The sequence below is a fragment of the Herpailurus yagouaroundi genome, unplaced genomic scaffold (assembly GCF_014898765.1).
Source record: "Herpailurus yagouaroundi ecotype Mexico unplaced genomic scaffold, PumYag 139, whole genome shotgun sequence".
Classification (NCBI taxonomy): domain Eukaryota; kingdom Metazoa; phylum Chordata; class Mammalia; order Carnivora; family Felidae; genus Herpailurus; species Herpailurus yagouaroundi.
The window spans coordinates 49,106,973-49,127,877 of NW_024412394.1; the positions used below are offsets into that span (position 1 = coordinate 49,106,973).

The window sequence follows — 20,905 nt, forward strand, 5'->3', positions numbered from 1 at the left end:
AGCTCCTGCTTATAACTTTTCCTATGCAGCGTCCACTTTAAAAGATGGGTTCTGTGGCATGAAGCAAGTGGCTTGTGAATGCACACAGTAGAAAAGCATTGTGTGGATAAAGATGAGAACTGCAGCTCACCTGGATTGGCGTGCTGGGAGGGCTGCTGAGCAGCTGCAAACATGCTGGCTACAGACTCGAGAAACTAGACCAGAACCAGAGACAGGCCGTTAGAAAACCACGAAAACCCTTCCCACTGTCACAGAGATTGAAATTACTTTTGACACTCAGGAGATTATCAAAATAACCATCTCAGATCTCTAGGCAATCAAACCGTTCCTCCCCGCCCCCCGTCCAAAGGGGATGATGATCCTTTCAGTGCTAGCATGTACCCCTGGGCACTGGCATTCTCCAGCACGGACATGTGTCTTTGGCACACACACCACTAGTGTTCTGTAACACACCCTAGAGGAAAAGAAATACTTCCCCTGGGGGGGTGAAGACAAGACATCAGTAACTCCCCCAAATGAACAGAACAGCTGTCGTCTTTCAGAAGAAAATAGCTGAGCAGAAAAGGGCAAGAAAACATAAAATGTCTAGTGCAACATAAAGAAAGTAGGCTAGATGAGGGCAAAAATGAAGAGGACAGAATCATTATCCTGGGCTGTGTTTTGAACTTACGTCATCCTGAGCAAGTCATTGGCTCTATTTTACATCATTTCTTCTCTAGGTCAAATGGGGGAGAGAAATTGGCCCGATTAAGGGTGCGGGGAGACAGTTTATTCCTACAAAAGTTCCAAATCTCTCAAAGAGTAGGGAGCCTGAAAATTAGTGATGTAAAGTCAGAAACCCTTGAGGAACTCAGAAAAAGAGTTCACACCCTGTTTGTTAATGGATGCCAGGGAAGTTTCTATTCCAGTGGTGCATGGCCTGAGGTTTAGAACTGAACCAGCCTGGCATCCCGAAATTGTTTCCTCGAAATTTTTACCTGTCCTAACACCATACTGGGGAGGAGGGAGTGCTAAAAATTATGTCTCTCCCACACCTGCTGAAGAATGGCTGTTCAGAGGACATGTGATACAAGCATACCTGAGCAATCTTGGTTTTCTTTTGCTGGAATTTGCAGAGCCGCAGAATCTGGGAACCCGAGGAATCACTGAACTGCTCGTGGAATGGGTGTAATAGCTTTACGGACTCTCCAAAACTACGGATAGAAAAAACAAATGCAGTGTTTTTTGTGTGATCAACGTAACAAAAGGAAGTTGATTTTCCCACTGGGATTAAAAAGCACCCTTACCTGCACACAGCAATCTGACCCACTTCCAGGAGGGTTAGAGCATTTCCAATCACAGCCAAAGATTCAAATGCCAGCTATGAAATAAGAAGGTTAAGGGTTGAAGGAATCAGAATATCCTCTAGATCAGTGCCTCTCAACCTTTTTTATACCAAGAGTCTCACAGAAAATGTTATTTTTGCATGGCATACAGGGAATGTCAACATGGCTATTCATAATCAACCCAGAGGCCATGGTGGCCTCAGACCCTGGCTAATCCCACAAATCCTGAAACCCAGAGTCCATTACATCAGTAGCAAAGGTCTGCTCTAGGGATCTAATAAAAGTGATCTTAAGAGATTTGGTCCATAACATTTTCAGAATTTTTCCCTTTTAGGGGGGTGAGGGAACTACATAAAAAGTAATCTCAGATAGGCAAAACATTTTAAAAACCAGTTTATTTTATTAACCCATAAATAAATGACAGCCTGGTCTTAGAATTTAAATTTCATTAAAAAGATGATGCTACTTAGAGCAACTAACACCTACTGAATACATACCAAGTGCTAGGCATTAAACACAGTACATACTTCATTTAGTTTTCACAACTCTGGAGGAGGTAGATACTGTTACAATCCTCATTGTTCAGAAGATGAAACTGACATGTTAAGAAGTAAATAAATTGCCCAATATCATATGGCAGTAAGTGAGGAGCTTGGACCGGAACCTAGGTTCAGAGGTCACATTTTTTTTTAGAGCAGAGCACAAGTATGGATTTAGGTTGCTTGTTGGTTCATACTGGGTAATAGCATCACTGCAAAAAACATCACTCTTCCAGGTGCCTGGATGGCTCAGTTGGTTAAGTGACTGACTCTTGAATATCGGCTCAGGTTATGATCTCACAGTGGTAAGACTGAGTCCACTGTCAGCATGGAGCCTGATTGGGATTCTCTCTCTCCCTCTTTATCTGCACCTCCTGTGCTTGCGCTCTCTCTCAAAATAAATATATAAACTTTAAAACAAAAACACATCACTCTTCTGTGTCCATAATGATGGTATCATAAGTAATTAATTCTATTCAGGCTCTTAAGCTTTGTGAATACTATTAGAGCACTAACTAATTTCAGACTTAAAGAGATGTACACGAAACACCTTTTAAAAATCAATGATATTCAAATATGTTGTACAAGGCCTTAAAAAACAGTTTACCAGTACAGTGTGTTTATAAATACTGTCAGAGTTACTCTTCTACAGCTAGACAGGAGCACAGCAAGGCTAAAAAACAATTTCGGGATGCCTGGGTGGTTCAGTTGGTTAAGCATCTGACTCTTGATTTTGGCTCAGGTCATGATCTCACTGTTGGTGAAATCAACCCCCACGTTGGGCTCTGCTGACAGTGGGCAGCCTGCCTAGGATTCTCTCTCTCTTTCTCTCTGCCCCTGCCCCGCTCGAGCTCTTTCTCTCAAAATAAATAAATGTTAAAAAAAAATTTTTTTAAGGTCTCTAACAGTAAGGGACCAATTATTTGAGACATCCTAAAACTGCCCTTTTGAACTCATTTTAAAATTTTAGGTCCTCTCAAACATAGTAGCACATTCTCAGAACAGTAATTGGTATTTCAAAGTGCTTTTTGCCAGATTATATTTAAAACTTTTAGGTGGCCATAGAGCATGGCTTGGCATTAATTTCTCATTAAATTAGCACCTGTGTTTCCTTACCTGTTTGGTATGGTTGTCTACCATGCTAGAAGAGTCATCAATGGCCAAACAAATCTGATACTGGCGTTTACTGGGCTTGGTCCTTCGAAGCCAAATCTTGTCTTTCCGAAATTGACTAGCAATGTATGGAATGACCTTCCGCATGTTCAGCCGCTTCCCAGTTCGATAGTCTCCTCTATTAAATTTACCCAAATGGGGCAAAGATTAGTTAACAATTGTTCATCCTCCAAAAATTTTTTTAAAGAATAAGATCACATTATAATACCTTTTAACCAGTAACCTGACACACTCAAATGTCATCATCAACTGAGACAGGAGGGCAGCCAGAAAAACTGGTTATATATGTGTCAATAATCAGGCCCTTCCACGAAAGCTGCAACAAGTTTTAAAAAGTTAGAAAAAGAACGTTTGCACTGATTAAGTCTTTGACTCTTTTCTAATCTGAAACTATGAGTTTGGATAAACCTTTGCGAAGATCTAGGTGAGTAACACATGCAGCAAGCCCATACACCCACCCAAAGGCTCCACCAACCAGTTTTCTCATCAGAGGCTAATGAATCAAAGGAACTGCACTCGTACCAAACTTCGCAGACACTTCAGTTTTTAGAGAGAACATGAAGAAAGGTATGGAATAACATATCCACGCTGCATAAATGGCAACCTAGAAGCCAGCACTTTTAAGTGGTTAGGGGCTGAGCTCAATAGAAAAGGTGACACGGCCATCTTTTCAGGGCACAGGGGGAGTGCTTAGTGGAGAAGACTTACTTCAGCTTGGCGGCCTGGGTAGGCTCTAATATGAGACGAAGCTGTTCACACAACTGTTGTGAAAGAGGTGCAGTTACGGCCAGGTAACTCTGCCACATCTCCACTGCAGCCTTCTCCTGTGACAACGACATAGAAGTGACTCTTACAACGTCAGAGCCAGCCAAGTCATTTACAGCAAGAAGACACTTGAAACAGAGTAGCAGAAAATGACCCGTGTGAACTCTGTCAACAGAAGCCAACTCGGCAGGCTGCCATCTAGTCCACATCCTAAAAATGTCTCATCTTCTACCAAAACCACAACTCACAGTTCCGAATGAGAAAGGGTGAAACAACAAGGCAGAAAATATTGGATTGCATGACCAAATCAACAACTAATTCTCATCACCTACAAAGAGGATAAACTGCACATTCTGTATGGGTGGGGAGCTGTGAGTGGGTACTTTTGGTGCCAGCAGATCCAGCCACTTAATCGTAGGCTCTCAGGGTCAAGTTTCAAAAGCAAAAACGATGAGTGCCAATCTCAACAGTGTGCTTCTTTCCCAGACACAAAGCTCCAAGTATGACAGAGCCCTCATACAGGTGTGTAGTAGGAATGATGATTATAGGCACAAAATACAAACATGGATAATACAGTAAATTCAGGATGCAAGCTCATTAAAAATGAAGCTTCTGTTTAAGCTATGCTGCCACATTAAGTCAGCCAGCAATATTCCAGGTGGCCTACTGTGAGGATGACACATTTTGCCTCATTTCACAACCAATGTCATATCTGTTATAACTCATAGAGCTAGCAAGAGAAATTAAAGGAAATAAACACATCAGCTTTTCTGTGGTTTAATTAAACTACATGTCTAGTGGCAAAGTAGGCAGAAAGCACTGGAAAGACTTAGGCTTCAGACTGTAATTACAGTCTTCATATACTCAGTCCCTTTTACAAAAGTAATTGGTGCTAAGAACCTGTTAAGCTTGCTGTAACTTAAAAAAAAAGAAAATCAAGATATCTTATGAAAAGACTGGTGACTTACTTCTTCTGGGTTTCCAGATTCGTGTGGATGCCATGTTTCCAGCTGCCTCTCCAGCTCCTGTCTTAGCTCACTGACATCTTTTAAAAAGGGCTAAGAAGAAAAAGCCACAGATAAGAGGCAGCCTAGATTGAAATCACCAACTCATTATATCACTGGCTGCCTTCTTCCCAGTAGTATGAACTACAAATACATGCCCCTGAGACACAAAGCGTAAGCAAATTTGATGGCACAATAAGATGCCAGACAACTATTCTTCTATTTCTCTTTGTGTAGAGACAAGATAAAGGAAGTTTTACCATTTAGAAGAAATCTATCCAGCAAAATAAAAACAAAAACTCCACAAAATTATCAATATCAAAATGTTCTCTGAATAATCTAGACTGCTATTAAGTCAAATGATTCGGGAAAACAACTCCGTTAAATCTGCTTTTCCTAAATGCAGGCATTAAGCCAAATATTCTTGCTACTTCGTCAGCATGAACTGAATTGTTACCTACAGCTCCTCAAATAAGGATGCTGAACATGGGAAGAGCAGATCTAGATCTGCGAACCTGAGGCTGGAGAACCAGACACACCATCACAGCCAGGTTGGGGCAGACCACCCACTCTGACCCTGGGACCAACTGCTGGAACGGTGTCATCTGTTTAGAGAAGTGGTCATACCAACTGGTTTCCTAAACACTTTGATAAGGATGAGATGCCCCCAAACAACCAGATATTCCATGAAGTTCTAAAGATAAAAATTTTAAACCAGTTTATAATTACATTTTGTTAACTTATCATAGCAATAATTTGTGAAAATTTTAGCACCTGGAAAACTGTGTCCACAAGGAACTGATGGGCTGTGTGAATGGTCGAATCTTGGCTTCTCTCTGGTTTCATATCCTCTGTCTCCCCATGGGATATGTCGGTCCTGGGATCTTGGTCTTTTTCTGTTCTAACATTGTGGGTCTCCATGTCCACCTCATCATAGCCTATTTGCATACAAGGACACTGTTTTACTTACTCTGATATTACACACAGACTGAGCCTCCGAGATTGCCTGCCGATCTTAACGATTACTCACACTTCACTCCTTCACTCTCCAGCACGTTTCCCCATACAAGTTTCACATGTTCTTTCTCTTTGGGATATTCACTGCCAATTCTTACTCCCCTGACCTTCTCTCCTCCCCACCGTGAGGTCGAAGGCGGCTCTTCTGGGAGGGAGGGGAATAGGGGAGGCTGCACTGTGTAGTGTGTGACTCTTTAAAATACATGCACGTAGAACTTTGATGAAAATAAAAACTAGGGATGCCTGGGTGGCTGAGTCCGTTAGGCATCCAACTCTTGATTTCGGCTTAGGTTGTGATCTCATGGTTTATGCGATCCAGCCTCCCGCTGGGCTCTGCATCGAGCGTTAAGCCTGCTTGGGATTCTCTCTCTCCCTCTCTGCCCCTCTCCCCAACCTGCATGCACGTGCTCTCTCAAATTAAAAAAAATAAATAGGGGTGCCTGGGTGGCTCAGTCAGTTGAGCATCCCACTTCAGCTCAGGTCATGATCTCGGAGTCAGTGAGTTCGAGCCCCACATCGGGGCTCAAAGCCTGGAGCCTGCTTCAGATTCTGTGTCTCCCTCTCTCTCTGCTCCTCCCCCACTCACGCTCTGTGTTTCTCTGTCTCTGTCTCTGTCATGATCTCACAGTCAGTGAGTTCGAGCCCCCCATCCAGCTCAGAGCCTGGAGCCTCCTTCAGATTCTGTGTCTCCCTCTCTCTCTGCTCCTCCCCCACTCACACTCTGTCTTTCTCTGTCAAAGATAAATAAATGTTAAAAAGATAAATAAAATAAAATTAAATAAATAAATCCTAGTTCCATTTTACAGATGAGGAAACTGAGGTAAAGAAAATATGGATAATATGCCACAGCCTATAATGTGAGTAAGAGGCAAAGTCTGGATTTTGAGTTTTCATCAGAGCTATGCCATTCCCACTGTCATATAATGGCACAGTCAATGCTTCTAAAACCTCAGAGAGGAGGAAGCAGGGGAAAAAAGGCGTTCCAATTTGCAAGTTGTTTTGAATGTGTATTTATTCCACTGCTGATAAAGTTATTTTTTAATGTGTTAAATGCATGTCTTTTTTATTTTTTAAATAAATTATCCAGTAATAACACTTGGTCAACTATGAAATGGAACTATATGTAAGAAGTTTGGTTACTTTTACACATGCATTTTCCCCACTCTATTTCTCTAAATATTTTACTGCATTTTATGCTAAAATTGAGTATTTTCATACAATTGAAAACATCTAATAATCAAAAGTGTCTTCCCGTAATAACTGCAGTAAGTGTCCTATTTTTTTTCTTCTACATATTTAAAGAAGAGTGATGGCATTTGCCTAGAACTCAGGCTTTTGAGGTCTCCTTGCAGGACAGTGTCTCCAACGTCACTCCTCCACCTTCTGACTCCTAGGTGAGATAGAGTGGAATTTTCATAGGCAAATGAACACCTACACTATGGGTCAGGATGTAGATAGAACCACCAGATCAGATGGTACCACACGAAAGTGACTACTGTAAGCGAACGTAGGAGGGATTTGTTCACCATAGGACCCACCGGGGCTCACTGTGGTCCCTGACTTGATCTCCTCTGGCTTCAGCTGCTCTGCGTCTGCTGCTTGGAGCTCTTCCTCCTCTGTGTCCATGAAAGTGTCCTCCATCTCCTCCTCCTGACCCCTGCTGGAATCTTTTGCAGACTGTTGCTGCTCCTTGCTGGCCACATCTGCCAATAAAGCATACAAACACATAGAACATGTGTGGGTGTGGTTTCTCACTTTCCACTTCTGAGATCTTACTAATGATGTTCTCCTGCTGACCAACTATATGGCATGAACACAGTGCTTGGCTTGTCTGTGATACCCTACTGACCTATTGATATAACTGCCTATTCTCTACCACAGAAGTAGGATGCTTAGCTAGGTTTTTACTGCTATTACAAGAGACCAAACCAGAATAAACAGGGAGGACACATGACTCAGAGCAGCTAATGGAATTATCCTCCTTTACCAAGTTATGAGTGGAGATATTGTAATGAGTAAGAGTATAACACAGGACACAGAAAGACCAACACTGAAGACAAGCACTGTGATCTTGGACAAGTTCTTAAATTTGTCTGGCCTCAGTGTGCTCATCTATAAAATGGAAATATCATAGATCTTAAGATTATTGTAAAAATTCCATGATCATGCAGCAAAGGCTCAGTACAGTGTTTGGTACAAAGTAAGAGCTCAATTCATGGTAGCAAATTATTATTACTGCTTTATTTTTCTAAAAAGTGAAGACAGAGAAAAAAGGTAATTCATGATAGAGCAATCGTTTCTGAAACTGTGCTCAAAGATAAATATTATCTACATGAGTTTATATACTAGGAATGAAATATTAAGAAGTCACCAAGAGAACTAAAAAAGGAGACTGAGTAATGACTGACCACTCCCTTCTTATGTGGAGTTTTTTTTCCTTTTCATTTATAAGAAAAACACATTTCTAGTTCACAGCTCCTGCCATTGCAGGAAGTGACCTCACTGTGACTATGAAGAAATGTCCACGTCTCAGAAACCCAGAGATAAGCACTAGGTTTGCATGCGGGCGGCTGTTATCAAGGATATATAAAAGACTTACACCAGACCCCGAAACCTGCACTTGTCTACAGATACCTTTATACCAAAAAACAAACTGTATTCCCACATAATGCGAACTAGAGAGAAAACATTTTAAAAAGCCGTTTCCCATCCCTAAGATGGATTTGTTCATCTGCTGGGCACACAGTAATACAGCATAAACTCTCAGCTCAGTGAGCAAAGGAGAAGCCTTCCCTGAACCATACCATACGTCTGTGCATCATAAGGGTCACTGCCTTGTTTAATGTGCTCAAATGCATCTGCGTCCTCCACCTGGGCATGGGGCTGGGCTGGCCCCTGCTCAGTGTGGCTCTCCATATCCACAGTCCTCAGCCGCTTATGCACTCGTTCATTGTGATCACCCATGGAGCGTTCATTGTCAGCCTGTCCAGGTTTCCTCTTGAAACTCTGTGGGAAATATGAGGAAATTCATTAGAGGTTTGTCTGTAATGGCAAAAAAACTAATGTCTATCCACAGGGGGCTGGTTAACTAAATTACGTACAGCCATACAAAAATGGAATTCAATGAGCCAGTTAAGAAGAATGGTCATGTATCTATACACAAATTCAGGATAATGTCTATGATATACTTTGTATCTGAAATATGTTACATATGCAAAAATATCTTTAAAATAAAACTGGTAGCACCAATTTACTCTTGGGTGACTTGAAAACAGGAATAAGATGGAAGCTTTTTAGGGGACTGTTTTTATATATAAATTTCATAAATCATGTACATGAATTATACCATGTTTTAAAAAACCTAATTTTTAAAACACAGAAGAGTAATGACGGTGGAAAAAAGACTGGCTAGTCCTAGGCAACAGCACCTAACAACTGGCTCTTAGGCTGCATAACAGGAATAAGGAGGAGAGTGTGTGTGTGTGTGTGTGTGTGTGTGTGTGTGTGTGTCTGTGTGTCTGTGTGTCTGTGTGTCTGTGTGTACATGCACCCACATAGGGAAGAAGCCCCAGGTTCCAATGGGAAAGCCCCACGGTCCTGATCTGCTTGCTAAGGCTATCATCAGGTTTGGTGAGACCGCAAAGCCTGGGAACATGGCTTTTTTTTTTTTTTTAAAAACCACTACACTTAGCACATCCTTTCCAGATGCAGCCTTCACCTAAGTTTCGCTGAAGAGTGATAGAGACCTGTGTGTCCTTCCTGGTCTGTTTCTGGGAAGCCAGTCGAGCAATGAAGTTGGACTGGTGGCCTTCTGCCTGGTTTGCATCTGCAGCTCCACTCCCGTGCTCCTGTGAAATCCAAGCCATGAGAGAGTGAGGGTGGAAGATGCTATACAAACACCTGCTTACTGGGCTGTAGTTCCCATAGCTTCTCTGTTATTGTCCTCTCAGAGTCACATGATATACCTGCCTCCCTGGTCCGGAGCTGAGCCATGACTAAGGCCTGGCCTGTGGGCAAAAACAGGAGCATCTATATCCAGATATGTTACCCTCTTGAGTGACTTCGCTATGTAAGGCTGATTAGTTCCTTGTTTCCAGGATTGTAATGGCTTACTCTGAAGGCAGGACAGACCTCAACTAGAAACCAGACTCTGCCATCAACCAGCTGTATACCCTTGAGATTGTCATTTCACTTTACTGCAGCTTAACTCAAATATAAAATGGAGAACGTCTTAAGAACACTAACCAGCTATCTTACAGGACTACTGTGAGGACCTGAAGTAATGAAAATGCTTAGCATCACCTAATGGGTGCTCAATAAACGTGGTGGAGGGGGGCACAAGACGTATAAACAGGTGTTATTACTGGTGAGAGAACTGGGCTCAATGAGGCTTAAGGAGCTGTTGAGAGTCACCAGAGCAGGTCCTCTGTCAGTGCTCTTTCCACAGCATGCCAGTCACCTGGACTGTGGCCATACACAGCATATCACTCTGGCTCAAGAAATAAAGAAGTGCTTTTGCTTTTTAAGTTACAACTTTTAGAGCCTGGTGAACAGCAAGGAAAAAGGAAACACTATTTGAGGCATATTACTATATGAAGTCTAAATGCAACCTTTCTTTCCTTGGGAGCTTTCTAAAAATTAACATGAACCTGTTCTCCCACAAAGAACTATGAGTTTAATAGCTTTTTCTCATTAAGCACAATACTTAAATACAGTGTAGCAAATATTCTAGGGTTTGTTCTGAGAGGCATATAAAATCAGGTATCTGATCATTTCCCAAAGAATGAGAGATGATCTTTTAGATGTCAACAACAAAACAAAATCACACATAAACCAACTACAGCTAAATGGGTCGTAATTTCACACAGGGAACAGAGACCCCACCCCCCCAATAGAGGCAGCTGGCAGAAGCAGTAAGGGCCTATCACCTCCTTTCCCTGCTCCTTTTCGGGCGCGGCCCCAGCCAGCTCCACAGCCTGTGCACTCTGCACACTCTCCACCCCGGTCTGCCCGCAGGAATCGTGTTCTTCCCTTTCCGTGGCCTCTGGCACCTGCTCCTCTGTGTCAGAGTTCTCCCCGCTCCCTTCTTCTTCTTCTTCTTCTTCCTGCTTCTGCAGGGTAAGCAAACACCACATTAAGATGCCCTGGGGGAAGAATATGAGGTAGGGGACCACTACAACTGGCAGGTGCCCCACTGCTCACCATGGGGAGACTGCAGGAAGGGTAATAGCCAGAAAGGGTCTTAAACAGAAACTTAAAGCTGCTCAGCAGCGCCACCTGGTGATAGAGAAGTATCCTAAAAGATTCTGATCGGAATAAGGTAAACTCTCCCCCACACTATTATTGTTTTATTTTAAGTTTATTTATTTATTTTGAGAAAGAGGGCAAGTGGGGAAGGGACAGAGAGACACAGAGAATCCCAAGCAGGCTCTGCACCACCAGCACAGAGCTCACTGTGGGGCTTGAACTCATGAACTGCGAGATCATGACCTGAGCTGAAGTTGGACTCTTAACCAACTGAGCCAACTGGGCGCCCCTTCCTCACTATTACTTTTAACATGAGACAAGCCAAAGACCTTACAATACCTGGGGCTGGAGACCTTGGTCAACAGGAACGTCATGGTTTGCACTTTCCTCATTGGCTTCCTTGTCCTTGTCCTCCAGAGACTGACGCTCATCGTCTGAGTTTTCTTCAGGATGTTCAGCAGTGTCTTTATCTTGGTCATCAGCTCCTGTGTCCATCTCTTCTTCTCCCTCACCCTTATCATCTTCACTGGGGCCTTCTTCAGGTTCAGGTTGACCCTGACCTTCACTGTGGTCAGCCTCGGTCTGTTCCTTTATTTCCTCAGCTTCATGACCTGCTTCTTCAGTATCCATTGGCTTTTCTTTAATTTCCAAAGGATTATCTTCTGGATACATAACAACAAAAAGAAAGAACACCAAATTTAACATGATTTAACATGGGATGGAGTTAACACAAGTGTTTATTAGTCTCAAGCCAGGAACTGGCAAACTATGTCCTAAGAGCCAAATCTGGCCGACATATTTCTGTAAATAAAGTTTTACTGGAATACAGCCGTATCTATTTCCTTATGTGTTTACTCCACCCGTTCAGTATTGTCTATGGCTGCTTTCACACTACTACAACAGCAGAGTAGAGTTTTTGCAACCCCTGTCTCAGTTTATGGCCTGTAAAATCTGATATATTTATTACCTGACTCTACAGAAAAAGTTTAGTCCACACCTGCTCTAAACCATACTTAATATTTTACATACATACAGTTGTTTGGATGGTGCATTCCATTAACAAACTCTAAGTAATTAATCCACTAAAAAATCCTGAGAGCTGCCACAATAGGGACATTTTAGACCCAAAATAGGAAATGACATTATCCTTGGCAATAACTGGTAGACATCCTTCTTTATCATAAATAGAAAGTACAACATACATTCAATGGAAACAATCTTATTTGGAAAGGTTTTATTTATTAAGAGAACATTCCTATACTTTGGACACTTCAGAATCACAGTCAATTTGTTAGCAAATAATTCTTTAATTTTCTTAATTTCATGCTGGCTTACTTGTTGAATTTAAGGTTGAAGTCAGATTCCAAAATCATATGGTAATGAAATGACCTCTGAAGCAACAATTTAGTGCTTAAAAAGTCAGCTAGAATTTAATGTAAAAAGTTTGGCCTTTATAGATTTTGGAAGATTTTCTTTTCCTTCTATAATAAAGTTATATGAAAATGAAGAAAAAAAACGTAAGCTAGAGATTCAAAGAGTGAAGACTTGTTCTTAGCATGAGGAAAGCCTCTATCAAATCTTTAACCAAATGATTCTGGTTAAACAGTTCACTAATTTATTGTTTTTTAATTACTAAATACTTTAAATATGGAAAATGCATTTTAAAATCTTAAGAGCCAGGGCACCTGGGTGGCTCAGTTGGTTGGGTGTCTGACTCCAGCTCAGGTCATGATCTCACGTTTCGTGGGTTTCAGCCCTGCATCAGGTTCTTTGCTGACAGCTCAGAGCCTGGAGCCTGTTTTGGACTCTGTGTCTCCCTCTCTCTCTCTCTGCCGCACCCCCAACTCATGCTATCTCTGTGTCTCTCTCTCAAAAATAAATATTATAAAATAAGCAAAACCAAATAAAATAAAAAGACCCATATACTCACCTACTAGATTTAATAGATGTGAACATTTTGCCATATATGTACCAAACTTCTGTCACTTTAAAAAAAATTTTTTTTTAATGTTTACTTAGTTTTGAGAGAGAGAGAGAGAGAGAGAGAGAGACAGAGAATAAACAGGGAAGGGGCAGAGAGAGAGAAAGAGACAGAATCTGAAGTGGGCTCCAGGCTCCAAGCTGACAGCACAGAGCCTGATGCGGTACTCAAACTCACAAACTGAGAGATCATGACCTGAGCCGAAGTCAGACACCCAACCAACTGAGCCACCCATGCGCCCCTTCTGCCACTTGTTTTTAAGAAACAAATGATTCTGGGTACAACTATCTGGATTCTGGAGGCGTTTGCCCTTCCTAACCTGAAGTCACCATAACCTGAAGTTGTGTTTTATTCTGATGTTTTCCTACATTTGATGTACCCATTAATAATATATAGTATTGTATTAAGTTTTTACATAAATGATACCTCTTATTCTTTTGTAACTTGCTAATCTGGTTCCAATAAGGTGTGGGGTTTTTTTGTTTTGTTTTGTGTTTTTGTTTTTTTGAGAGAGAGAGCATGGATGAACACGGACAGGGGCAGAGGGAGAGAGAGAATCTTAAGCAGACTCCACACTCAGCATGGAACACAAGCGGAGCTTGATCCCACAACCCTGGGATCATGACCTGAGCTGAAATGAAGTCAGATGCTCAACCAACTGCGCCACCCAGGTGCCCGCCCCCCCGCAACAATATGGTGTTTAAAAAAAATTTTAATGGGTTTTCTAAATAGGTAACTGATCCATTATGAAGCATAGTAAGGCTAGCTCATATTTTTGTCTGGATACCCACCATGATTGGGGACCTTCTGTTATGGGGCACTATACAATGCTTCCAATATGAGACAGCTCTCCCTAGGGAAGTCACTCAAACTGAACAATGGGTGACAGGCAGATTATTGTCAAGTGCCATATGATTTGATTATTCAATTTCATACCCCACTAAAATGACTTCATATTCCAAACTAAACACACAACATAAGCACAGCTATCATTAACTGAAACAATCATTTCCCTAAGAAAGCTGTAACAAGGCTCCGTAAGAGGCCTGGATATACCCAGACTGCAATGTTCACATCACCCCATAAGGCGGGCCATCAGGAGACAGCTGTGGGGAAATGAAGCACCACCCGGATTCTACAGTACTAGAACACAGGACAGGAGGGTAAATTAATAACAAACACCAGGTAGTTTACTTTAATTCTTCTCAGATTAAGCTTTAAGTCTAGTCAGGTGAGAAAGATTATAGAGAAAAAGCAAACAATTTTCTCAAATTGGAATTGGGCTGACCAGACACGATTTATGACTTGGCCATAATATGGCCTGAAGAAATAGGTTATTGCTCATTTTCAGTGAGTTGAACTGGTCTCTTTAGGTTTTGAAAGACACACCTCCTTCTTCCTGGTCTGTGTCCTCACTACCATTCTTGTCTTCACTATCCAGGTTCAAGTCATCTGGAAGGTCCAAGGCCTCAGGTTCCGGCAGCTCTTCCTGATTGCCATGGTAAGGATCCACCTCATTCTCATCATATTCCCTCTTTGACAATGGAGAGAACAGGAAAAAATTAACTTTTTTTAAAAAAGTAGCATTTGCAAATAATTAGCTCTAAGCACTTACGCTAAGAGAATACAAGATCTCTTCCCTAAAATTTCTCCCACATGTTAGAATTTTACTGATGTTTCTAGAATTTTCATGTTGGATTTTCAAACCTCACTTACTGTGCAGGTTCTCCACTGATAAGAGGTACTGTGTTACTTAATTTCAAGAGGAAATGGAAATTTATGAGAAGATATATAGAAAAGAATCAGAGAACTTAGCTTCCAAACTCCAGCATGAGCCCAAACAGAATCAAGACAATCTCATTAGTAACCAATAGTTAGATATTTTATGTCCTATTGAGAGACTTTGTAACATGCTCTTTTATGAGGCAATGGGAAAATGATGAATAGGAAAAAAAAAAAATATCTTGAGACTCCCAGGAGCTGTGAGCCCTGACCTTGAATCAGGAGCAGACTGGTTTCAAATCCTCATTACCTCATCCATTTGTTCATTAATTTTGTCTTGGCCTTGTCTATCATCAGCAACTTCTGCTTCTTCCTTTTCTTCCTTATCTCGGTTTTTATCTCTGTTTGACTTCCCAGCATCCATGTTGTCGTCTTTGGCAACAAGTCCACAATCTTCCTAAATATCAGAGGCAGAAAAAACAAAATCATTACTCTCAATCTAAGAAACCACTTTCACGTAAGTTGATTCTATCTAAACTAGCTCTTAGACATGTACAATCTCTGTCTGTTGAGCCTATCCTCTGGAAATATCCAGCTGACAGGGTGTCCTCCATGACCTGGAAAGAACATTCTGGCTTCATCCAGATGGTAGCAGTATTAGCAGGTGTGTGAACAGTGGGGTGGGTCACACTATGCTGCTGCAGTGTCACACCCAGCCCTGATTTCTCCTAAGCAGAGAGCTGGGGAGGTTCAGTGGCCAACAGCAGAATCAGAGCATTTGCACAGTCTCCTTAATTTTCCTCCTCCATTACACATGGAATGGCCCAGGTCAGACCATTCTTTTAGCTCTGAGTTCAATTAAGTAAGACAGAAAAAAAAAGAAGAAAAAAAAGAAGGATGGAAGAAAGAAAAAAAGGCAGAAAAGGAAGAGCAGTAAATGACAGGGAGTGGTAGCTGGTTGGAAGAAAGTCTCCTCTCAAGCTGGGGACTACAGGGTGGGGAGAATCTTTTAATTACCTCATCCATTCCTGGTCCTGTTTCTTCAGTTTTACTGTCTTCTTCTTCCTCATCTTCCTCATCATCGTCATCACCCCAAAGCCTCTCATCAAGTTTGTCAGCTTCCTCACCATTCAGATCGCCCATCTGTTTATCCAGGTCTCCGCCCTCACTATCTGATTTCCCATCATCCTCTTCTGTAAGGGAAGGCACTGAGGTTAGGCAAATCCCCGAACTGACTGGGCCATGTGCAGAAGAGGCATGGACCCACCACCTGGCAAGTGCCCCACCTGAGATTTACTGCTTGCATTTACAGAACACTGTACACACAGATGCCTTTAGATCTCCTGAAGCAGTCCTACTGTGTTTTGCAAACTATTTGAAGGAAAAAAGAAGTCTGTAATGTGTGATATTAATAAACAGAAGGGTGATGGAAGAGCTGTCAGGATGTCTACTTCTGGTGCTGGGGGGTGGGGAGGATATTCATCATTATGAGACTCAGCAACTTTACTGGGATTTGGTTTCTTGTCTGTGAAATGATGTCCAAGGTTCCTCCCCATCTCCAACATACTCTACACTTCTATTTTGACCATCTTTTAAAATCACACATCTAACTCAATCATAATTTTTCGCAATTGTTTTTGCTCAGTCTACTGTGACAAAGGTTATATTCTTATGCTACTTAGGCAAGCATATACTTTTCTACTCTAAGGTCAATTTTCATTTCTGCAAGATCTTCACTTAGAATAAGACACAATTATCTCAAATTAAGCTCTGGAGAGAAATTTAGGGATAAGAACTGAATTATGGTATAAACACAACAGATGACAATGTGCTATAAGAAATCATATTCTCAAGCAAATTGTAATGACAGGGGAATGTTTATATGTTAAATGAAAAAAGCTGACTATAGAACTATTTATGATGTGTGGATAGATATCTATTTTACAAATGTAGATATAGATATTTTACTCCTGAACTTTTGTTCCAAATCATCTGTCACAAATGTCTACTATTTTTATAATTTTTAAAAAGATTTTTTAAGAAACTACCCTGAACAATTTATTTTTTTTAATATGTTTTTTTTTTTAAGGAGGCATTTTTTTTTTTTTAATTTTTTAATGTTTATTCATTTTTGAGAGACAGAGCGTGAGCATCGGAGGGGCAGAGAGAAGGAGACACAGAATCTGAAGCAGGCTCCAGGCTCTGAGCTGTCAGCACAGAGCCTGATGTGGGGCTCGAACTCACAAACTGCGAGATCATGACCTGAGCCGAAGTTGGCTCAACCAACTGAGCCACCCAGGCTCCCCTGAACAATTTACTTTTAAGCCAAGCTCTGTTAGGGACATCTCTCCTTGTTCCTTCAAGGTTCCCTGAAGGGGAAGTCACTGCACATAGTGCATGAAGCAGCCAAAATACCAGTCAATGTCTCAGTTTGCTCAGAAGAATCTCCAGAATGGACTATAGACTGCCTCCATGAAGACAGTGATGAAACATGTATATAGCTGATGTTTTCGTCTGCAGTTATGCAGAGTAATAAACTTGCTAAAAAAGATAATAGGCTCCTTATTGGGAAAATGTAATTTCCTAGATAAAGTATTTTTTAAAAACAAGAATGAAGTGACAATCTCAAACCTTTTTCAAGTTCCCCATCATGCATTTTCCCATCAAAGTCTTCTGACATCTCAATGGCATTATCCTCGCCCTTAATGTCTGGTTTTGAGTCGGGATCCTCTTTATCCTTTTCTTGGCCTTTCTGAAGTGTATCTTCTGCCTATATCAAAAAGTATTATAGAAAACATAAACATTATAACTTTGCTAATGTTTATTTAGCTGTAAATAAAATAGAAATACCTAGGGGCGCCTGGGTGGCACAGTCGGTTAAGCGTCCGACTTCAGCCAGGTCACGATCTCGCGGTCCGTGAGTTCGAGCCCCGCGTCAGGCTCTGGGCTGATGGCTCAGAGCCTGGAGCCTGTTTCCGATTCTGTGTCTCCCTCTCTCTCTGCCCCTCCCCCGTTCATGCTCTGTCTCTCTCCCAAAAATAAATAAAACGTTGAAAAAAAAAATTTAAAATAGAAATACCTAAATGCCAACATTAATGGTATAAAGTTATCTCTGGGGAGAGGAAAAAAAGAGAACCAACAGAGACAACCACAAACAATTTCTAGTTTGCTTTAATATGTCTATAATTTCCAGTTTCATTGCGCTGTGATTAGAGAATACAGAATTTTGTTGTTCTTTTTCATGTGAATTGTTAAAAAAATCCAGATTTAACAAGAATATGCAGTCTCAAAAAATATGAATTCTTAAGGATAAAAATTCATTCTTATTGTATTCCCCATATCTCTAATATTTTTATCATTTTAGTCTCTCATAGACAGTAACTCAATGTAATTTTGTCCACTTTCCCTTAAACTATATATTTCTATATACTCTAGGTGATATTTGGGCCAAAGATTCACGACTGTTCTTTCATTATGGTGGGATTTTTAAAAATGCTTTTTTAAAATACAAAAATAATAAAATCCCATTAAAAGAATTAAAACAGAAAGAGTTAGTTTCCCATGGCACCACCATCCTCCTCCCAAAGAAATCAGCATCAGTGACATTCTGGTGCATCTTTTTAACCATGAATACACCAATAAGCATTTAGTAATAAAGGCAATCTGTAGCAATATCTGCCTCCCAATATCTTTTTAAACAAAAATGGATCATTGCTTCACAAGCTGGCATTCTACTTTTCTTTTTTAACTCAAAAAATGTCTCTTAGATATATTTCTATGCTGATACATATAAATCTACCTCATTCTAACTTATAATGCTATTCTGCATGGATGATAACATAATTTAAATAATTCCCTCTGATAAATATTTGGATTCTTTTATAATTTTCACCATTATAAATAATAGTATAGTGAACATACTTGAGTAAAAAAATTAACATTTCTATCAGGAAACATGGAATTCCTAGGTCAAAGAATACACACAATTCAAAATCTATGAGATACTACCAAATTGTTCTGATAGCTTTTATCAATATTTTTCACATTGGATTGCACTTTTCTATTTTCTTTTTTTTTTTTTTTTTGGCTTTAATATTTTCCTATGAGAAAAGTACTTTTGACAAAATTAAATTTGAGAAATAGAGAAAAGGCAAATAAAAAAGAAATATATTATGCATTAAAAGAGCTTGGGGCGCCTGGGTGGCTCAGTTGGTTAAGTGTCCGACTTCAGCTCGGGTCACGATCTCGCAGTCCGTGAGTTCGAGCCCCGCGTCGGGCTCTGGGCTGATGGCTCAGAGCCTGGAGCCTGCTTCCGATTCTGTGTCTCCCTCTCTCTCTGCCCCTCCCCCGTTCATGCTCTGTCTCTCTCTGTCTCGAAAATAAATAAAACGTTAAAAAAATAAAAAAAATTAAAAAAATTAAAAAAAAGAGCTCTACCACACTTTTGGCTTTTTTTTTTCCACCTTTCCCTTCTAAGGATGAGAGTAAGTTTGAATTGGTTTGGTCCTTTATTTCTAATAGTTATAACCACACCTTAAATAAAAATTTATGGTCTGCTTTAGACTTAGAATATAGGCGCTAAAAAGAAATTCCATTATCTCTTATTCTTCAAGTCACAGTTGATAAATCTAAATGACTAATAATAATAATATGTAAAAAAAAAAAAAAAAAAAAATCACTCCCAAATGAGACACGCATTTAAAAAAGCCAACAGGGGTGTCTGGGTGGCTCAGGCCATTGGGCATCTGACTCTTGATTTCAGATCTCACAGTTCATGGGATCGAGCTCCACATCAGGCTTTGCACTGAAAATGCAGAGCCTGCTTGGAGTTCTCTCCCTCTCTCTGTCCTTCCCCTGCTCACACTCTCTCACCACACACACACACACACACCGTTTTTTTGTTACCCAAGTGCCCCTTGGCTTTATTTTCAATTTTTTTCTAGTAAAACATTTTTATTTTTTAATATAATTTATTGTCAAGTTAGCTAACATACAGCATATACAGTGTGCTCTTGGTTTTGGGGATAGATTCTCATGATGCATTGCTTACATACAACACCCAGTGCTCATCCCCACAAGTGCCCTTCTCAATGTCCATCAACCATTTTTCCCTCTTCCCTGTACCACTCCCTCTTCCAGCCTCAGTTTGTTCTCTGTATTTAAGAATTTCTTACAGTTTACATCACTCTCTGTTTGAAATTATTCTCCCCCTTCCGTTCCCCCATGGTCTTCTGTAAAGTTTCTTGAGTTCCACATATGAGTGAAAACATATGGTATCTGTCTTTCTCTGACTTATTTCACTTAGCATAATACCCTCCATTCCCATCCATGTTGTTGCAAATGGCAGGATTTCATTCTTTCTCATTGCCAAGTAGTATTCCATTGTATATATAAACCTCATCTTCTTTATCCATTCATCAGTTGATGGACATTTAGGCTCTTTCCATAATCCGGCTATTGTTGAAAATGCTGCTATAAACATTGGGATACAAGTGCCCCTATGAATCGGCACTCGTTTGTCCTTTGGATAAATCTTAGCCCAAGCCATCTATTTCAAAAACATTCTTCATTCCAACCAAAAGAGGATATAGATTAAAATTTTTCAATGGGTCTTAAAGACATACAATAAAACCTATTAAGAGTAAACAATGGCATTATTACTTAATGCAGTGGTCACTTAAAATAGCCACGGTTTTTATCTTTAAATGAACCACTACCAAAAAGACTTCAGAAAATCATCAACAAAGACCTCCCCATTTAAAATAAGAGAATTTAATGGGGTGCCTGAGTAACTCAGTTGGTTAAGCATCCGACTTTGGCTCAGGTCATGATCTCGCAGTTAATGGGTTCAAGCCCTGCATTGGGCTCTATGCTAACAGCTCAGAGCCTGCTTCAGATTCTGTGTCTCCCTCTCTCTCTCTGCCCTCCATTCATGCTCTTTTTTCTCTCAAAAATGAATAAACATTAAAAAAAATTAAATAAACACCAAAAGTTTAAATCATTTCCCTTTCTTTCTAAAAAAAAAAATTTTTTTTTTCAACGTTTATTTATTTTTGGGACAGAGAGAGACAGAGCATGAACGGGGGAGGGGCAGAGAGAGAGGGAGACACAGAATCAGAAACAGGCTCCAGG

General features: G+C 40.6%; 1 protein-coding gene across 1 annotated transcript in view; it reads right to left on the reverse strand.

Moving 5' to 3' along the window:
- Positions 1-20,905, reverse strand: part of MDN1 (midasin AAA ATPase 1) — a 174,773-nt gene that overhangs the window by 3,595 nt on the left and 150,273 nt on the right. Inside the window, exons 85-100 of the mRNA XM_040474169.1 lie at positions 17,405-17,543; positions 15,791-15,966; positions 15,084-15,230; positions 14,441-14,585; positions 11,410-11,732; positions 10,752-10,934; positions 9,570-9,671; positions 8,628-8,829; positions 7,362-7,526; positions 5,581-5,744; positions 4,771-4,860; positions 3,746-3,861; positions 2,981-3,155; positions 1,287-1,360; positions 1,079-1,193; positions 131-194 (exon numbers count right to left, since the gene is read on the reverse strand). Of these exons, the coding sequence (XP_040330103.1) occupies positions 131-194; positions 1,079-1,193; positions 1,287-1,360; positions 2,981-3,155; positions 3,746-3,861; positions 4,771-4,860; positions 5,581-5,744; positions 7,362-7,526; positions 8,628-8,829; positions 9,570-9,671; positions 10,752-10,934; positions 11,410-11,732; positions 14,441-14,585; positions 15,084-15,230; positions 15,791-15,966; positions 17,405-17,543 (2,380 nt within the window). The remainder of the gene's footprint in view (positions 1-130; positions 195-1,078; positions 1,194-1,286; positions 1,361-2,980; positions 3,156-3,745; positions 3,862-4,770; positions 4,861-5,580; positions 5,745-7,361; positions 7,527-8,627; positions 8,830-9,569; positions 9,672-10,751; positions 10,935-11,409; positions 11,733-14,440; positions 14,586-15,083; positions 15,231-15,790; positions 15,967-17,404; positions 17,544-20,905) is intronic.